Source organism: Rhea americana, unplaced genomic scaffold (genome assembly GCF_003343005.1).
Source record: "Rhea americana isolate MKP2758 unplaced genomic scaffold, rheAme1 scaffold_63, whole genome shotgun sequence".
NCBI classification, from domain to species: domain Eukaryota; kingdom Metazoa; phylum Chordata; class Aves; order Rheiformes; family Rheidae; genus Rhea; species Rhea americana.
In genome coordinates, this window is record NW_028186790.1 from 4,694,141 (window position 1) to 4,709,177 (window position 15,037).

At 37.4% G+C, this 15,037-nt stretch overlaps 1 protein-coding gene across 1 annotated transcript in view; it reads left to right on the forward strand.

Moving 5' to 3' along the window:
* The first annotated feature begins 677 nt into the window (after nt 1-677).
* The window catches only part of LDAH (lipid droplet associated hydrolase), a 105,184-nt gene continuing 90,824 nt past the window's right edge, over nt 678-15,037 (forward strand). The window contains exon 1 of the mRNA XM_085320410.1: nt 678-829. Within this exon, the coding sequence (XP_085176536.1) occupies nt 682-829 (148 nt within the window). The 5' untranslated portion in view covers nt 678-681. The remainder of the gene's footprint in view (nt 830-15,037) is intronic.

Below are 15,037 nucleotides of genomic sequence, written 5' to 3' on the forward strand. Positions count from 1 at the left end.
TTGGGCAACCGAATAATTTAAGAAAAGTTGTGCAGACGGATATAAACAATTTGCTCCATAATAATATACATCAAATCTTGAATAGCTTTATCTTTCAAAGACTTTTCCTTTAGTTCTTTGAAARTTTCTAGAGACATAAGTTATGCTGGAGTTAAGTCGGAGATCCCAACTGCTGCTTAGAGGCAACCGAGCAGCCAACAGGTTTGCTGTGGCCTCAGACCTCTTGGTTGTTGTTGTTYTTTAAGACCCTATAGCTGGGGTGTGCACAACTTGTGAGGACATTCGTGCCATGGTTTTGTTAGGTGGTTCTTCTTTTGTTTGCTTTCCAAGRGTTTTACTTGAGTCTTTTCACTGGACAGAGTAAATAAGAAATACAAAATTMTTTGCCCTTAAGTAGAATAGACATTATAATCTAGTTCATCACCATATATTTTTATAACAAAATATGAAAGATACTTCCCCTCATGCAGTAGTGATGTGTATAAACGTCTGCAGCCTATTAAAGCCTCAAATATTGAATTTGGTCTCTGTTTGCTAGGGATGACAGCTATTGTGGGGAGGGAGGGTTGTTTTTTGCAATTATTCTATGGTTAAATTGGAGAAGGTGTAATGGTACAGAGATAGCTAGGTAAATATTTGCTTGTACATTATAGTATTATCTTACTCTGTCTTGCAGCAAACATGAGGTCAGAAGAGCCAGTCCCATTACATGAAGAATTTATTTACTGTTGTGGAGCTGCTACGCATGTCTTAAAGTGTGGACCATGGAAGGACCTCTCAAAAGATGAAAGTAAAAATCTACCCAGACTTTTGTTCATGATTATTCCTGGTAAGTGATTTTTGTCATGCTCTTGTTTGTTTTTTATTTATTTATTTATTTATTTTGAGAAGTCTAGAAATGTCTAGAAATCTGATGAAGTGGAATGGGAATTCTCAATATGTTTAAAAAATCACTGAATAGATTGTAGAAATTGGCAGATAGGTATGCCTAGAAACCAATGGCCTTGCAAAAGTGGATTTTTTTTTTTGTATTTGATTACTTCTGTTCTCTGAACCAGTGCCTTAAGTTAATAAAGCTGAGAAATGAGGATGTCTCATTTGTTTACTGTGTGATATTTGTTCACTGACGGCATCACTTTTTTTTTGGTCTCTTTCCTTTCATTTCTTGTATGTTAAAGTGCAATGTCAGCCTTGTGCCTACTTGGAGATGAAAGTTGCAATTTTAAGGGAGAATTTCAGATATTGTAGTTTTTTAAGTTTTGAACTAAAATTTTTGCATTTGAATTTCTACAATAAGCCTCTTTCAATCAATGAGTGTCATATACTTCTCAGTTACATTTAAAGTTTGTCATTTTAAAGTGAAAGTTCTAAACTTTCCTATAGCATAAGTTGAAATTAATGGGGAAATCCACAGTTCATTGAAGTCTGTGTGTTCTGCTGTTAGCAGAAGTGGGCTTGAGCCTAGGCAAAGCAGAGATACCATAACTATTTAACTGGTTTAGTAGAGTTTGTAGATTTTTGATGCTTCTGTTCTAGCTCTGTGTGTTTCCTGCACAATGCTTCTGTGGAAACTTCACATGATATATTAACCAGATGGATATCTAGAAACAGACATCAGGGCAATGTTCAGAGTGCTTCTGTCCGTGTGGTCTGGAACCTTTAGAAAACAGCTGATTCACGTTGTTGGGTTTTTTTTTAATTGTTTTCTCAAATCAGAGAACTTCCACTTTATTACCATCATAATTCTGAAAATAAGAGCAAACTCAGCAACAAAAAAACCCTCAATCTGCTAAGAAACTAGGTTAGGAAATAATAAAAACCAAGAGAGTGTCTTTATGTGGCCTGAACATCACTGAAGGAAGAACTCTTAAAAGCTACCGAAGGAGACAAAGCATTTGACTTGTAACTTGTTTGGCTTGTTAGTACTCAAAACCACTCAAAGATGGTATATGTTGAAGTTTGGAAAAGATACTGCTTTTATTCTGAAGAAGTTTCTATTAGTAAGCTCACGTAATAGTGCTGTTTTCATTTCTGCTTCCTTGTCTTTTCTGCTTTTTCACCACTTGTAAGTTGGTGAGGGTTCTAGTTGTGTCACTTCACACAAGCCATTTTAGGACAGAGGCTGCCTCCTGTGTCTTTGTGTGGTTCCTCCTCCTGATCAGGAAGAACTGAAATAGCACTGGCAACAACAAATTATTGGAAAGGGTTAGAAAAAGAATTTACAGCATTAAATTGTATTCCTGGGAACCACGTTTCTCTCTYTTACGTTTTCCTGTTTATTCCCTAAGCTTTTTAAAGCTTCTGACTATCCGACTAGGATCYTTAAGGGTTGTTTTCCCTGCCTCTCCCCTTTATATTTTTGCTGTCCTGTAAAAGAAGTATTTCATTTATTGGCATGCTTTTGGGAAAAATTGTATCCTGTGTTCTGACGTACACTTCATTTTTGTAGRTGAGGTATCTAGTAATAGGTATTATTGCTAGTTGCTATTTATTTTCAAAACTTGATCAAGAGAGCTGGCTTTTTTATTTGATTTTTATTTTTTAAGGTATCTACCTAGAATGACTTGTTTAAGCTCTTTATTCTTACATGTCTTACTATGAGATGGCTGCCAAGTCCCCACTGTTGCAATGTCGCAGTTCCTTAATAGAAGAGCAAACCCAAMCCCTCTCTTACCACAAAAGTGTGGAGAGGATAAAACCACAATGTTGTAATTTCTCTTGTAGATATCAGAATTCATGAGTGAATCAAGTCAAACATAAGACSTAGGCTCCTTGCTTTGATTTGCAGGGAGTTAACTGGAAACTGGCATAAAACAATGTAATTTTGCTTCTCACAAATTAAATACTTGTGCCTCTTTTTATTTTTTTTATTTTTATTTTTTCTTTTGCTTTGAAGTATGCCTCATTTCTAGCCTTTAGGGGAGACTGTTACTGGCTAGAYTCATGAAAGGCAGCCCTAGCAGAGATCTGGACAGATGACCCCATCTGGCAACATATTCTTATACCTAAACTGTAAGAATTAGATAGCATTCCCCTCATGCTTTTTTGACTTCAGAAGAGCTCCGTATTTCATGCTTGTGGAGTCCAGCAATTTTCATACTTGAAAGGCATGTATTCCTAGTCATGGTTCTTTTTGAAATGAAGGGAAAGAAGTGCAAAAGGATATCTCCATACGGGTCGATGGCAGAAGAATCCAGAGTAAGACAACCCTCCCTCAAAAAGGAGGGTATGGGCAGCCAAGTAGTCACTGGTYTGAACTGAGCATGGTTATTCCTGCTGACTGTGGTGGATTGTTCTGCTTGTTAAAGTGACATGGTGCATGCTTTTCCACTCTTAAGGAAATTCAAGCATATGATTTTCTTTACATGTAATCAGATGATATGGTGGTGCTGGAGAGGGTCAAGTATAGAAGGGAAAGGTAATAAAAGTCTCTCCTCCTGCGGGAATTCAATTGTTGCAAGAGATTTGAGAATATATTCTGCATATTTCTGTCCTTTTCATTGTTTAGTCAAATTTGTTCATAATGGGGGAAGACTTCTTTCTGCTCTTGTTTATAAAAACAAAAAAAGTGATGGGGGCGAGGAGGAAGAAGATATCTCAAACTTTCTGACTCAGAAGCTGAYGGCAAAATTTCTATATTGACTTTAAATGAAGCAAGACACTGCCTCCCAAGAACTGATAGCTGACTGGTGCCTGATGCAACTAAAATATAGAAAGTTCAGTGAAATTTAATCTCATTCAACTACAGCAAGTGAACATTTTTTTTTATATATGGCTGTCTCTGTAAATATTTATAGTAAAATTTTACAGTTAAAAGTGTGCTTAACATGTACTCTTTTGTTCAGTAACCTTTTTTCTACCCGTATAAGCCAATTCTGTATGTTAGAGTAGTAATGTATTTACTGAATTAATTACTGTGTAAAAGACATGATTTATCCTCAGTCCTGAATACATGTGTATACTTATCTGTCTTTAWTAATAATGAATTCTTTTCTGTTAAAACCAATGAGATTTACTTATAAGTGTAAAACTAAATGTATGGTGGTTGAAGGATCAGGTCCAYGGTTTTCTGGAAATGTAGGCGTTATGGAAAGGACTTGTATTGCTTTTTCCCCTTATGTCGTAAAGGTTTATTTTTTCCTTTTGCAATGTTTGTTTAGTGTAAAATTAGCAATGAAGTGTAAAATCTACTACAGCAATATTTAACACTGCTTAGGTTCATTGGAAACCAGGATCCACAGAGCGTAATGGAAATTTTTTTGTACTGTTCTAAGAGTATCTGTCTATTTGTGTCTGTGTATTTATGAAACATTTAACTTTGTAAATAAATACAGTACAAATTCTAAAACCACTGTGCTGTTTATCTAAACCAGCACAAAGTTTTTATTGCATTTCATTGTGGGAGTGCATTGCAGTACCATCCTTCCAGGCATCATATTTTTGCTTCTGTTACTGTAAAATGAGCAATTTTCTTATATGTAGTCTTGTACTTAAGACTTGGTTCATAGTTGATAATGTGTAATGTAAATAACTTTTTTTGTTTGCGGTAACACATGCTACACGAGTTTAGCTCATTAATGTAGAGAAATCTTTTCAGAAATGAGTTCTTTGGCATGCATGCAGAGTACTCCCTATGCTTGCCAAGTTTCTTGATCTGCCTACTTGCAGTTGGATTGCTGCTTGGTTATTGGATCCTCATACTATTTTACCAACTCATGTAGTGACTTGATGTTTCAGTCCTCATAGACTTTAAATACACATACTTTTTTTAAAAAAAACAAGTTTTTTTTTWAAAAAAAGATTTAATCTCRTGAGCTAATCTTTCAAGTTAAGAGTTGTTTATGGTTTCCTGCAAATCAAAACTTGTAGGGCACTGCAGCTATCTTTTGGGACTTGGAGTCKCATCTCTTCCTAGGAGTAGTTAGATGTACTTCAGCAGAACTACAGTCACAAAGACTACTCAGCTATCTTTCAACAGGAAAGTACTGCAAACAATTTACACAGATTATGAAAAGTGTCTTTAATGTGTTTTCCCTTGAAGTGAGACTTCCTACTTTCCTTAAAGTCTTTGAAGATCTATTTTTGACTGTAATGTAGGGACTCAAATATTTTTGATAAATTATCTGGCTTTTTTTTTTCTACCTGCTGTTTTGATCTTTAACAATCATCTGCATCAGCATATGCATAAGAAAAGCTGGATCACTGTGTAATARTATTTTGCATTAAAACTAAATTCATAGCCCTGAATCTGGATTTCTTTGTGTTTTGTTTTGTTCCTTCCACTAAAACAGCTTTTCTGAAATTTTTAATCATTACCTCTGCTGAGCAGTCATTGGAATGAATATTTCTTCAGAGGTCTTTTGAAAGAACTACTACCACCACTAAAACTCAGGGATTTGCTTATTAATAGAAGATTTTATTGCCTGATTCTACGAACCACACAAAGCATGCAAATACTCTAATTCTTTCTTAAGTAAGACTTTAGGATATCCTTTAATTTGAACAGAACTCATATGCTTAAATATGCTTGTTAATATGTAACTTGTATGTTGTAACTACTCATCAGCAAGAACTGCATTAGATCTAATAAGGGGTTATAGTATCAGCAAACTGGGTTGCAGTATCTAGCTTCTGGGTACTTTCACCAATCCTGTATGTTGAATGTTGGTACCTAACGCATGAACAAACTAACAAGAAGAATAAATAGCAGAACTGTGTATGTGAAGCATAATCTGATTTTGGAGTAGAGATCATTGAGTCACTTGAAGGTTCCCCCATCCTCTTGAACTCTTAAGTTTTTTAAACCAGGTGCCATCATTTCTTCTCCCAAGGCAAAGCAGTGTTCACAATTTGCCTTTAAAATACAGCTGGAGGAAGGAGGAATGCTACTGGCAATGAATGGAAAGGGTAAGGGGAAATACAACTTTTTACATCCTCGGCACAGGAGTTCTGGATTCTGGTTCSTGTTCTAGTACTAAATACACTTTATGCCAGCAGTCATTGAACAAGCTATAGAAACAGTTTCATAAGCAAAAGTAAGAACCTGGTAAGAACACTGTTCTACCTGAATGCTTTGGGCAGTAAAAGCCTTAATTGCACAGTGTGAGAGTGTCAGCAGTAGGAAGTACTTGTCCAGCCTCACCTTTACTGTTGCAATTCTGGCACTACCCTTGGTTGTGAAAGTTGTGGGGTGTTTACTGAATGGTCCAGCTGRATCCATGTCCCCTTGTCCGCAAAGGGACTCTAAGGCCCTGTTTCATCCAGTCTAATATTAGACACTTTGCTGAAGTAAAGAGCATAAACTCCTTGGTGTTTGTGTGGTCGGTAGTAATGGATGGGTGCTGCCACAGGGTGATCCCTGCCTACAGAAGAGCTTGACTYGTGGACTGGCCTTCCAAGTTTCTTGTCCAGAAGGGATAGGGAGGGCCCTGTCCAGGCAGCAGTTCTGATCTTGAGTAGTTTTAGGGTACCCTCAAAAGGTAGTATTAACATATGGATGATCTTAGGTAAATACCCGAATAGATMTATCCACTGTTTCAAGAGCTGCAATTCAAGTTGCCCTCTTTCATTTAACTTCATGACCCTATTGCATGTTAAGTACCTTAACACTGAAATTACATTTGTATTGTCAGATGTGAAATAGAACAAAAAAATGATGAAATATGGTACTTAAACATAGTATGGAAAGAGTATGCCAGAAGATGGAGCTATTTTAAAGATTAGAGTAAAAGTTATATTGTCTTGGGAAGTTTTTTGCTGTAATAGCCGGCTAATGGATGTGCTAGGCAGACTTCATGCATCATCTGAATGAATATATAAGCACTGACTATTTCTCTGCTGTGTGTATATCRTGAAAAAATTATAAGGCCTTTCATGTGACTGAATGATTAATTGGTTCTGTTGGTTGCTAAGAGTCATAGAAATGCTTTTACTTATGTTATGGGAAGTGAATTACAGGAAGTCCAGTTAGAGCAGACAGTATAAGGACTGTAATGCTGGGGTCTGTTCCCAACCTTGCTACTGCTTTGCTTTTCAACAGATGCCTTAGCTATCCTCAGAAGTTTTGTACGAAACCACCAAATGGAAATCTTTGTTCACATTTGCAAAATTTATCTAATCTATTATCCAAGTTTCTAAGCTGGCATTCAATAACAATTAACTGACACTGAGTAAATAACAGTAAAAGCATAACTCAGTGAAGTGAAACAACAAATACTTCCCCTCCTAGAATGTTTAAATCATGAACCAACTCTATGGGTAGCTCTACTCTCTTTCTGTTTTTTGAAATTCTCATGCCAGGACATACATCATCTTCTGTTTGTGCAGCACTAAATTTATAAAGGACATTAAGAAAAATAACTAATATTCTAATTAATAACACACTTAAGTACTTCAGCACTTTATTGTGCAAAATTSGAGTAATGCATTTTCTTCCTCAGCTCTTGGTGGCTTGAATTAACTAATGTTTTTAGATGCATTGAGAATTTTGAGTTGAAGGTTGAATGTAACTAAACTATTCCTGATGTTGATGCAAGTTGCATATATCTCCATTAGTATAAGTTACAGGGAGTTGCATGCATACTCCATTAGCTATGCTTATTTTCAGCATACTCTTCCAAGTAGAGTAGTGCTATTACCAATCTTCAAATGAGGAAATGAGATGGAGAGGAAGAGGAATTTATGTGCTCAGAAATTAAAKTGATGTTATTTAGTATACCTGGAGCAGGGAATCAACTGGAGAGCTTTGTCTTGGTGGGGTCTTGGCTTCCTTGACAAGTCAGGTGGAGAAATAAGTACCTTGGAATAGCAGTTGGTCCAGCTGGCACACTTGAGTTGTGTGCAGGGCTAATCAGCAGGAAACAGAGAAGAATGTGTTAGTCTTATATCTAGAATTGTGTCCTGATCTCTTGTGTGTGCAGACAGGTACATTTATTTATTTGTCCTGTACAGTTACAGTGTAGGACTTGATGCCTGAATGTGTTACTTGCCTGCTGGGCTGCTCTTCAGGATGCCTCTGGGAAAGCTAGCTGGTATATCTATACCTATCAAGGTCATCTTTTCCTGTATCCCACCTATCTATGTAATGATCTTAGGTGATCAACATCAAGCAGTCAGATCTTTCCTGGAAAGCTTCTACCATTCCTTGTTGTATTAGCAAGTGAGACTCTTAAGCAGTTGAAACTCCAGCTGGGTTTGCGCAGCCTGTGAGAAGAGTGTGGGTGGCAGGACTAGGGTGTTGGCAGAGCTCTTGCCTTCAGGTAACATTTAGAACAATCAGCTAATCTTTTAAGCAGACAGTGCTGAGTCTGAAGTAGTGTGGAAGTCTGAAACTGTTTGTAGAGYGTATATTAAGACCCACCAGGCACTGGAAACCTAAGAGCCTAATGCTTGGAGCACTTAGGAGTACTTCCTGAAGCCATATTTTCGCAATCCAAAATGTTTGCCAACAATACTGGCATAAGGTATTCCCGTTCCCACCACATMGTGCCAGAACAATAGTTTGAGAGATCGTGCTGTAAATTAAATACATACATGCATTTATTTCAAGGGTCTTTTTTAAAACTGTAACAATTCCCTGTTTGGGTTCACAGCAAGGCCCCACAGAGTTGTACCACTGTAATTCAGGATCTGGAGAGCCATGTAGGGGGGTGGGAATGACAGTCAAGGAAGAAAATGGAAGTCTTTCAACTTGATTTACTACAGAGCTTTCCGTTGTTAAATTACAGTGTCAGTCTATAATGCTCAGAGCATATACGTAAGTTCACATGCTCGGTCTTGAAACTTCTTTGGAAGGAGCTGGTAGCCCAGCAGTCACCCTAGTGGTAGTGATTCACTGAGATTGCCCCTCCCTTATGGCTTCTGCTTTTGTTTACACCATGGCTCCAGAAGAAGCTACTAATTCTGTGTGTTTGACCTTGAGTTCTCAGATTTTGACCTAGGGAATTTCTATTTCACATTCCTTATTCAGGAAAAACTTTGTTTAAGCAATTGACAGCAGGAAAGGAGGTTTTCTTACCCTCTAATACAACATATGTGTGATGAAACAGCAGTCGATGAGAACAGATGACATGATTTCATAGCTCATGTAGTGTTGCAGTCTAAGTAAAATAGTCTAGATAGAGAGGAAGTTGGCATGTTTTTTTTCCCTTTCCTACAATAGCAGATCAATAAAGGAAATAAGATGATAAGAACACAGCTTTCTTTTGCAGTGAGACATAAATACAGCAGAACACTTTTGATTGACATGCTTGGATGGGATGTCTGTTGCACGTGGCTATATTTTATAAATCTGGTGTTGAACAGGAGCAACAGCTATCAACCCCCTCCATCCTCCTAATGTTTCCAAATCCCCTTGTTCCAGCTTTCTTGGACTCTTATTTATTACTAATGTGAATATTCATGACTGTGGGCTTAATTATGTAGTCAATCATTGCTTTCAGCTGCCTGTTTGATGTACGTTCTCAGATGACTGTGTATAAGGTACTGTTAACTTTCTKTCATTCTAATTTCACCCAGCCGTTTTGGCAGACCTCAATAGGTGGCATTGCTAGTGGTTTGTGATGCTGTAACTTTCATGCATACATTATTCTATCTATTCATTGTTTCTTTTTTCTCCTTTTTGTAAAATGAGAATAATGAAATCTTCCTGTGTCAAGTGCTTGAGGATTTGTCAGTGAAATGTGCTATTTGGACTTGAGCCAAAGTTCCTTTCTATTTCAATGAGCTAGATAGTTTGGCTTCTTGAGAAAATTATTCTTGAGAGATAACTCTGATAGGTATGTGCCTATTGGATTTTTACTTTTAATCTTCATAAAACTTCAAACACATCAGTCAATATTAACAAAGTCTTGCTGAGAGGAGGAGGACTCAAAGACATTAAAAAAATAAGACTTTTGATAGAAGACAGATTCCCTGATAGAATACTTTCAGAAGGAAAGATATGCAGCTATCCTGTATGAGATATCAGAATAATGCATTTTTTTAGGGTACTAGACTCCATTATTTTTGTTGCTTATGGGCTACTTGTTTGTAAGTAATTTAAAATATGCTGACAGTTGTCCTTTGTTTACTGGGTCAGCCCACCAGCTTCCATTGTCTTTAGAAAAGAAAAAAAAATGTTTCATTAAAAATAGAAACTTCTTCATGCAAAGAGGAGGCTGTATGTCGGCTCCAGGCTTGGAATATGCCACTCCTGTTGATTTTGCAGTGCTCCAGAAGTACCTCTCCTGGGAGCTTGGCACACTTGAGATTGTCAAGTTTGAGGAGGCGGAGTAATGACAGGTTGAAGATCCAGCTGTGCTTGACAGTATTTCACCCTACTAAATCTGGGTGGCAGATGTTATTTGACTTACTGAAATTTCTCACTCTGTAGTCTTCTCTCAATATCCTTTCCCTGTTAAGGAGGTGCTCTTTTTATACTGGGAGAATTCCTCAGAAGCAGCAGTCCTCTTGGCCAAACAGGGCCACGCAGCATAATCAGGAAATAATCCCTTTCCTGTAATATTAAAAACTTGAGTTTTAGCCTGGAGAAGACWGAGGGGAGATCTTACCAGTATCTGTAAGTACCTGAGGGGAAGGTGTCAAGGGGACGGGGACAAACTCTTTTCAGTTGTCCCMTGTGACAGGACAAGAGGCAMTGRGCAGAAATTGAAGCACAGGAAGTTCCACCTGACYRTGAGGGGGAATTTCTTCMCTGTGAGAGTGACGGAGCACTGGACYAGGTTGCCCAGAGAGGTTGTGGAGCCCCCTTCTCTGGAGATCTTCAAGGCCCGCCTGGATGCAACCCTGTCTACCATGCTCTAGGTGACCCTGCTGAGCAGGGAGGTTGGACTAGCTGATCTCCAGAGATCCCTTCCAAGCTTACTGATTCTATGATTCTATGAGTTGTCCTGAATTATGGAAATGTTAGGTTCTAGAGTATGTAGTTTCATTTGGCTTTTTTAAAAAGGATAAATTTCTAATCATGTGAGGTCTGAAGCAGAAAGGAAGAAGAAGGACRTGCTGAAAGAACTACCTGTGAGGGAAATTCAGTTTTGCCTTGTGCATCATGTACAGGTAATTCAATTAAAATGTTTAAAGCGATATATAATGTACTTTTTTCCTTCCTGCTGCTGGTGGAAGCGGCATCAACCTGAGCTGGTGGGGATTTGTATTATATTAAGTACTTTGACCTAGTGATCTCTTTAAAAATTACAAAAAGTCAGTTACCTCCTGTCAGGTCTTGTTAGCATGCAGACTCATTACATCCAGATAGTAGCCCCTATGCATCATTGAAGCAATATCGGAGATATGTTTGACCCATACGAAATATCTAGATTATGACAAAATAGCAGAGGTAGAAATTTAGTGAGTCAGAGCTGTTGATATGTTGTTTTCTTGCGCATGTGTGCTGTAGGATTTTGATCATTGTACTGGTTTTCATTATTGAGCAGTCGTGTTTGGTCATTCTTGATGGATTTGAAAACTCCCATAATAATAAATAAATTTGTATTTACATAATGTCTTCCTACCTTTAAGATTCAGATATTTAATATCTGTTATCACAACTTTCTCTTTTGAGGTAGAGGCTCTCTGCAGTAGGTTTTAAATGTCTAAATATCTATGCTTGTGAGCAATGGCATACTTCTCCTGTGCTTATGAATAAGGAAACAGTGTTTGAGTTGAAAAAGACTTCATAGAACATCTGCTCAGGACCAGTAYTAATATCCTTGTTACCAGTTTTTTTTTCCTCAATCAAAAATGCAGTGGTGTTCACTCTAAGAATTTATTTTCTAAATTTTGTGGATTAGTAAATCTTGGGTTTACTGCTTGGTTTATCATATGTTGTTGTACCATTTTTGAAGACTGATAACAAATAAAAATCACCTTAAACTGTTCCTTTGATTGTTGCAGTCTCTTGATGTTCTTGACCCGCGCAGTAAAGTTCTTTCTTTCTGCAAAAGTTGCAGACATTTTCAGACGTTATTCTGACATTGTATTCATGTTCTCTGTAGCTTTGTTTCCTATTTATAAAATATTTTATTTTAAAATCTATCTCAAAAATAAAAAAAACCGCAAAGTCTCAAACCTATGCTTTTCTTTTTTTATGCTTCTGAACAATGGTACAAAGTAGACAAATCTCTAGTACAGATTTACAGTTGTAACTTCTGGTGTCTTTTGAATTTGTTTGCTGTCTACTTATATACTATTCAGGAGTGACAGTATCTGCAGAGATATTTATCTATGCAAAATAAATGATCTATAGTTATGTTATTTTTGAATTGTTTATTTTTCTTCTCATTGTCTTTCCTGTTGATGTTTTCTCATCAGGGTTTTGTTCTGTTACTCAGATGTGTTTCTGAGGCTTCGTTGTGAACCCATTTGACACTAAGTCCCGTGTCCTCCTTCTGCATGCTTCCTTTGTTCTGCAGTTTTCTTTCACAAATAATTTATTCCCTGTTGGTTCAATTCTGCTTCCACTGACGCTGACTACAAATTTCCCACTGGGTCTCACTGCAGCCTCTTTGTGAAGATCAGTTGTACTACCTCTTCTATCAGACAGAACAACTGCATCTAGGGGTGTTAACAACAATTAAATCTGTTTTTATCTGCATAAGCAGATACTTGAGAGACTTTGCATGTGCAGATGTGCAGCAGGAGATCTAATTAAATGTTTTAGCTTTTCATCTCTTTTGGAGAAAATGGAACCTTAAGCTTAACTCTTTTCCAAAAACCAGTAGTTTATAGGAATATGAAAAATGTATTAATAAAATTAAGTTATTTCTATGTTTATGTATGTGTCTTACCTGGTAGAGACATTAGAAGGTAAATATTGAAATATAGCTGTGGATTTTATGGTGCATTACACCATTGCAATATTACTTAATCRCAGTCAAAGTCCAGCAGGTCTGTAGTGAGCAAAATCAGGGTTTGGACTTTAATCTACCTAGATAGACACTCTTAATCTTTCATATGAGCAAATAGGTATGTGCTGTCCTGCTGGGATTTTTTGTTCACCGTCCTGAGCACAGTTGTCACTTTGGTGCAAGCAGCTGTGGTGATAGCTTAGTTCAGATTTATTAAGCTATCCATGGGATCTCTTTAAATGTGAACAAACACACATTTGTCCTAAAGGTAGAACAGTATGAGATAGAGAACAGCAGGAAAGATGGTTTGCTTGTGAAGTGTATTTGAGGAATGTGTATTAGAAAATCTTATGTGCAAGCTTTATAGCTCTGTCAGACTAAAACCTACAAAAGTAAAGGAAAAAATGAGATCTGTTCTTAGAAAAAGTACTGTAATAAGCCATGTTACAGCAGGCACCTGGTTCAATCCTACTGAGAATCCCTGTTTTCACAATTCAAACAAATATATTAAGGCTTTTTCCAGCCAAATTCATTATTCCAAAGTTACAGAGAATCAAACAGAAGTTTACCATATGGTTCTGCATAAGGTCTTGTAACTGTTTGCACTTTGGCTGATGTTGCTCCTCTGGTGTTCAGCCTTTAAACAGAATACAGCATGAAGAATATCAGTCCCTGAGATGGGCAATCAGGTGAAAGTTTAATTGACATGAGTTATCTTGATCGTTCAAGTGCTATTTGACATGTTTTATTTGAAATTCCTTGACTCTGCATATCATGGAAACCTACGTGTTTCCTTTTAAGGCCTGATCCTCAGCTGCAGTTTTCTGCAAGTTTTTCCCAAGGGTGAAAACATCAYTGTGTCTTGTGCATGCTCCATTTAAATCCTCCTGACATCTGCTTGGGCTGCTTTCCATTCATTAGCTGAGGGGAGTTGCATCTTCTTCCATGGTGGCTGGTCAGAAGCCAAAGACAGATTAAGTTTCCTTGAGCAAGGAACTTGTCACTGAGATTCTCCAAGTTGGAGATGGAAACTTTGGCAGCTCTGCGAAGAGGCAGTTAGTCTTATTGCCACAAAAATGATTTTTGTGTCGTCCTGCTGTGTGCGCCCCTGGATTTCAAGCTGCTCATTATAAAAAAATAAAAAAAAAAAATAAAATAAAAAAAACTCTGCATTTGGTTTTGTTGCAGCAGATTGCAGATTATCATACTGACTTAATACTGAAACTGTGGATTATTTCTAAAATTACTTTCGTGCTAATTGCTGGTATATTTTTCACTTCCGCAAAGTTCTCCGTAAGCCCACTGTTGGCTGGGTATTTCCCTTCTTCTATTCATGTAGCTCTTTCTATTTCTTATGCTTTTGCTGAAGTCCCAAAGGAGACGGCAACTTTTAAGGCTGTGCATGAAGCACCATAGCTGAATGCCAGCTACTGCTGCTGCAGATGGTCAGACTTCTGGAGACACGACTGAAGACCCTGAGGAACATCTCGCAAGACAGTGAGCAAAACCCAACAGCTTGATTTGGAGGAAGGTGCAAGAAACCTCATAGTTAGCTGTTTCAAACAACTTATCATAGAATCATAGAATCGGTAAGRTTGGAAGGGACCTCTGGAGATCATCTAGTCCAACCTCCCTGCTCAAGCAGGGTCACCTAGAGCATATTAGACATTTTTTTTTCTTCGYCCCCTATCCCCCTCAGCCTTCACTGTATGCTGCTTAAATCCTTTTTCTTTTAGACAACCTGCCCACAACTTCTAAGAATTATTTTCATTTTGTGTTTTAGTCTTTAGTGCTTCATTTGATTAAGATACACACACGCATGCACGCACACACAGACAGCTGATCTACTCTTGTTGGGGGAGGGAGGAGGCTGGTAATTCCTGTGTATTTTAATGTGTATCTCGGTTTCTAACCTGAAGAGTTTCACAGTCATGGTTTACGCTGTACGTTCCTCAATAAATCTGGGGTGTTTTTTTTCTATTATAGGATTGTCTCATGCTATTGCTTTCTCAGTTAAAGATTACATTTTACATTAAGATCTTCTCTTGCAGAAGAATTTGAAGTGTTCGAGAACTTGTAAGCCACAAAAGCTATCATCTGGGCATTATTATTATTTATGATCTATGACTCTTAATGAGCATTACATATATGTTATTTTGCATTAAGAGCTAAGTAGTTAGATTGAATTGCAT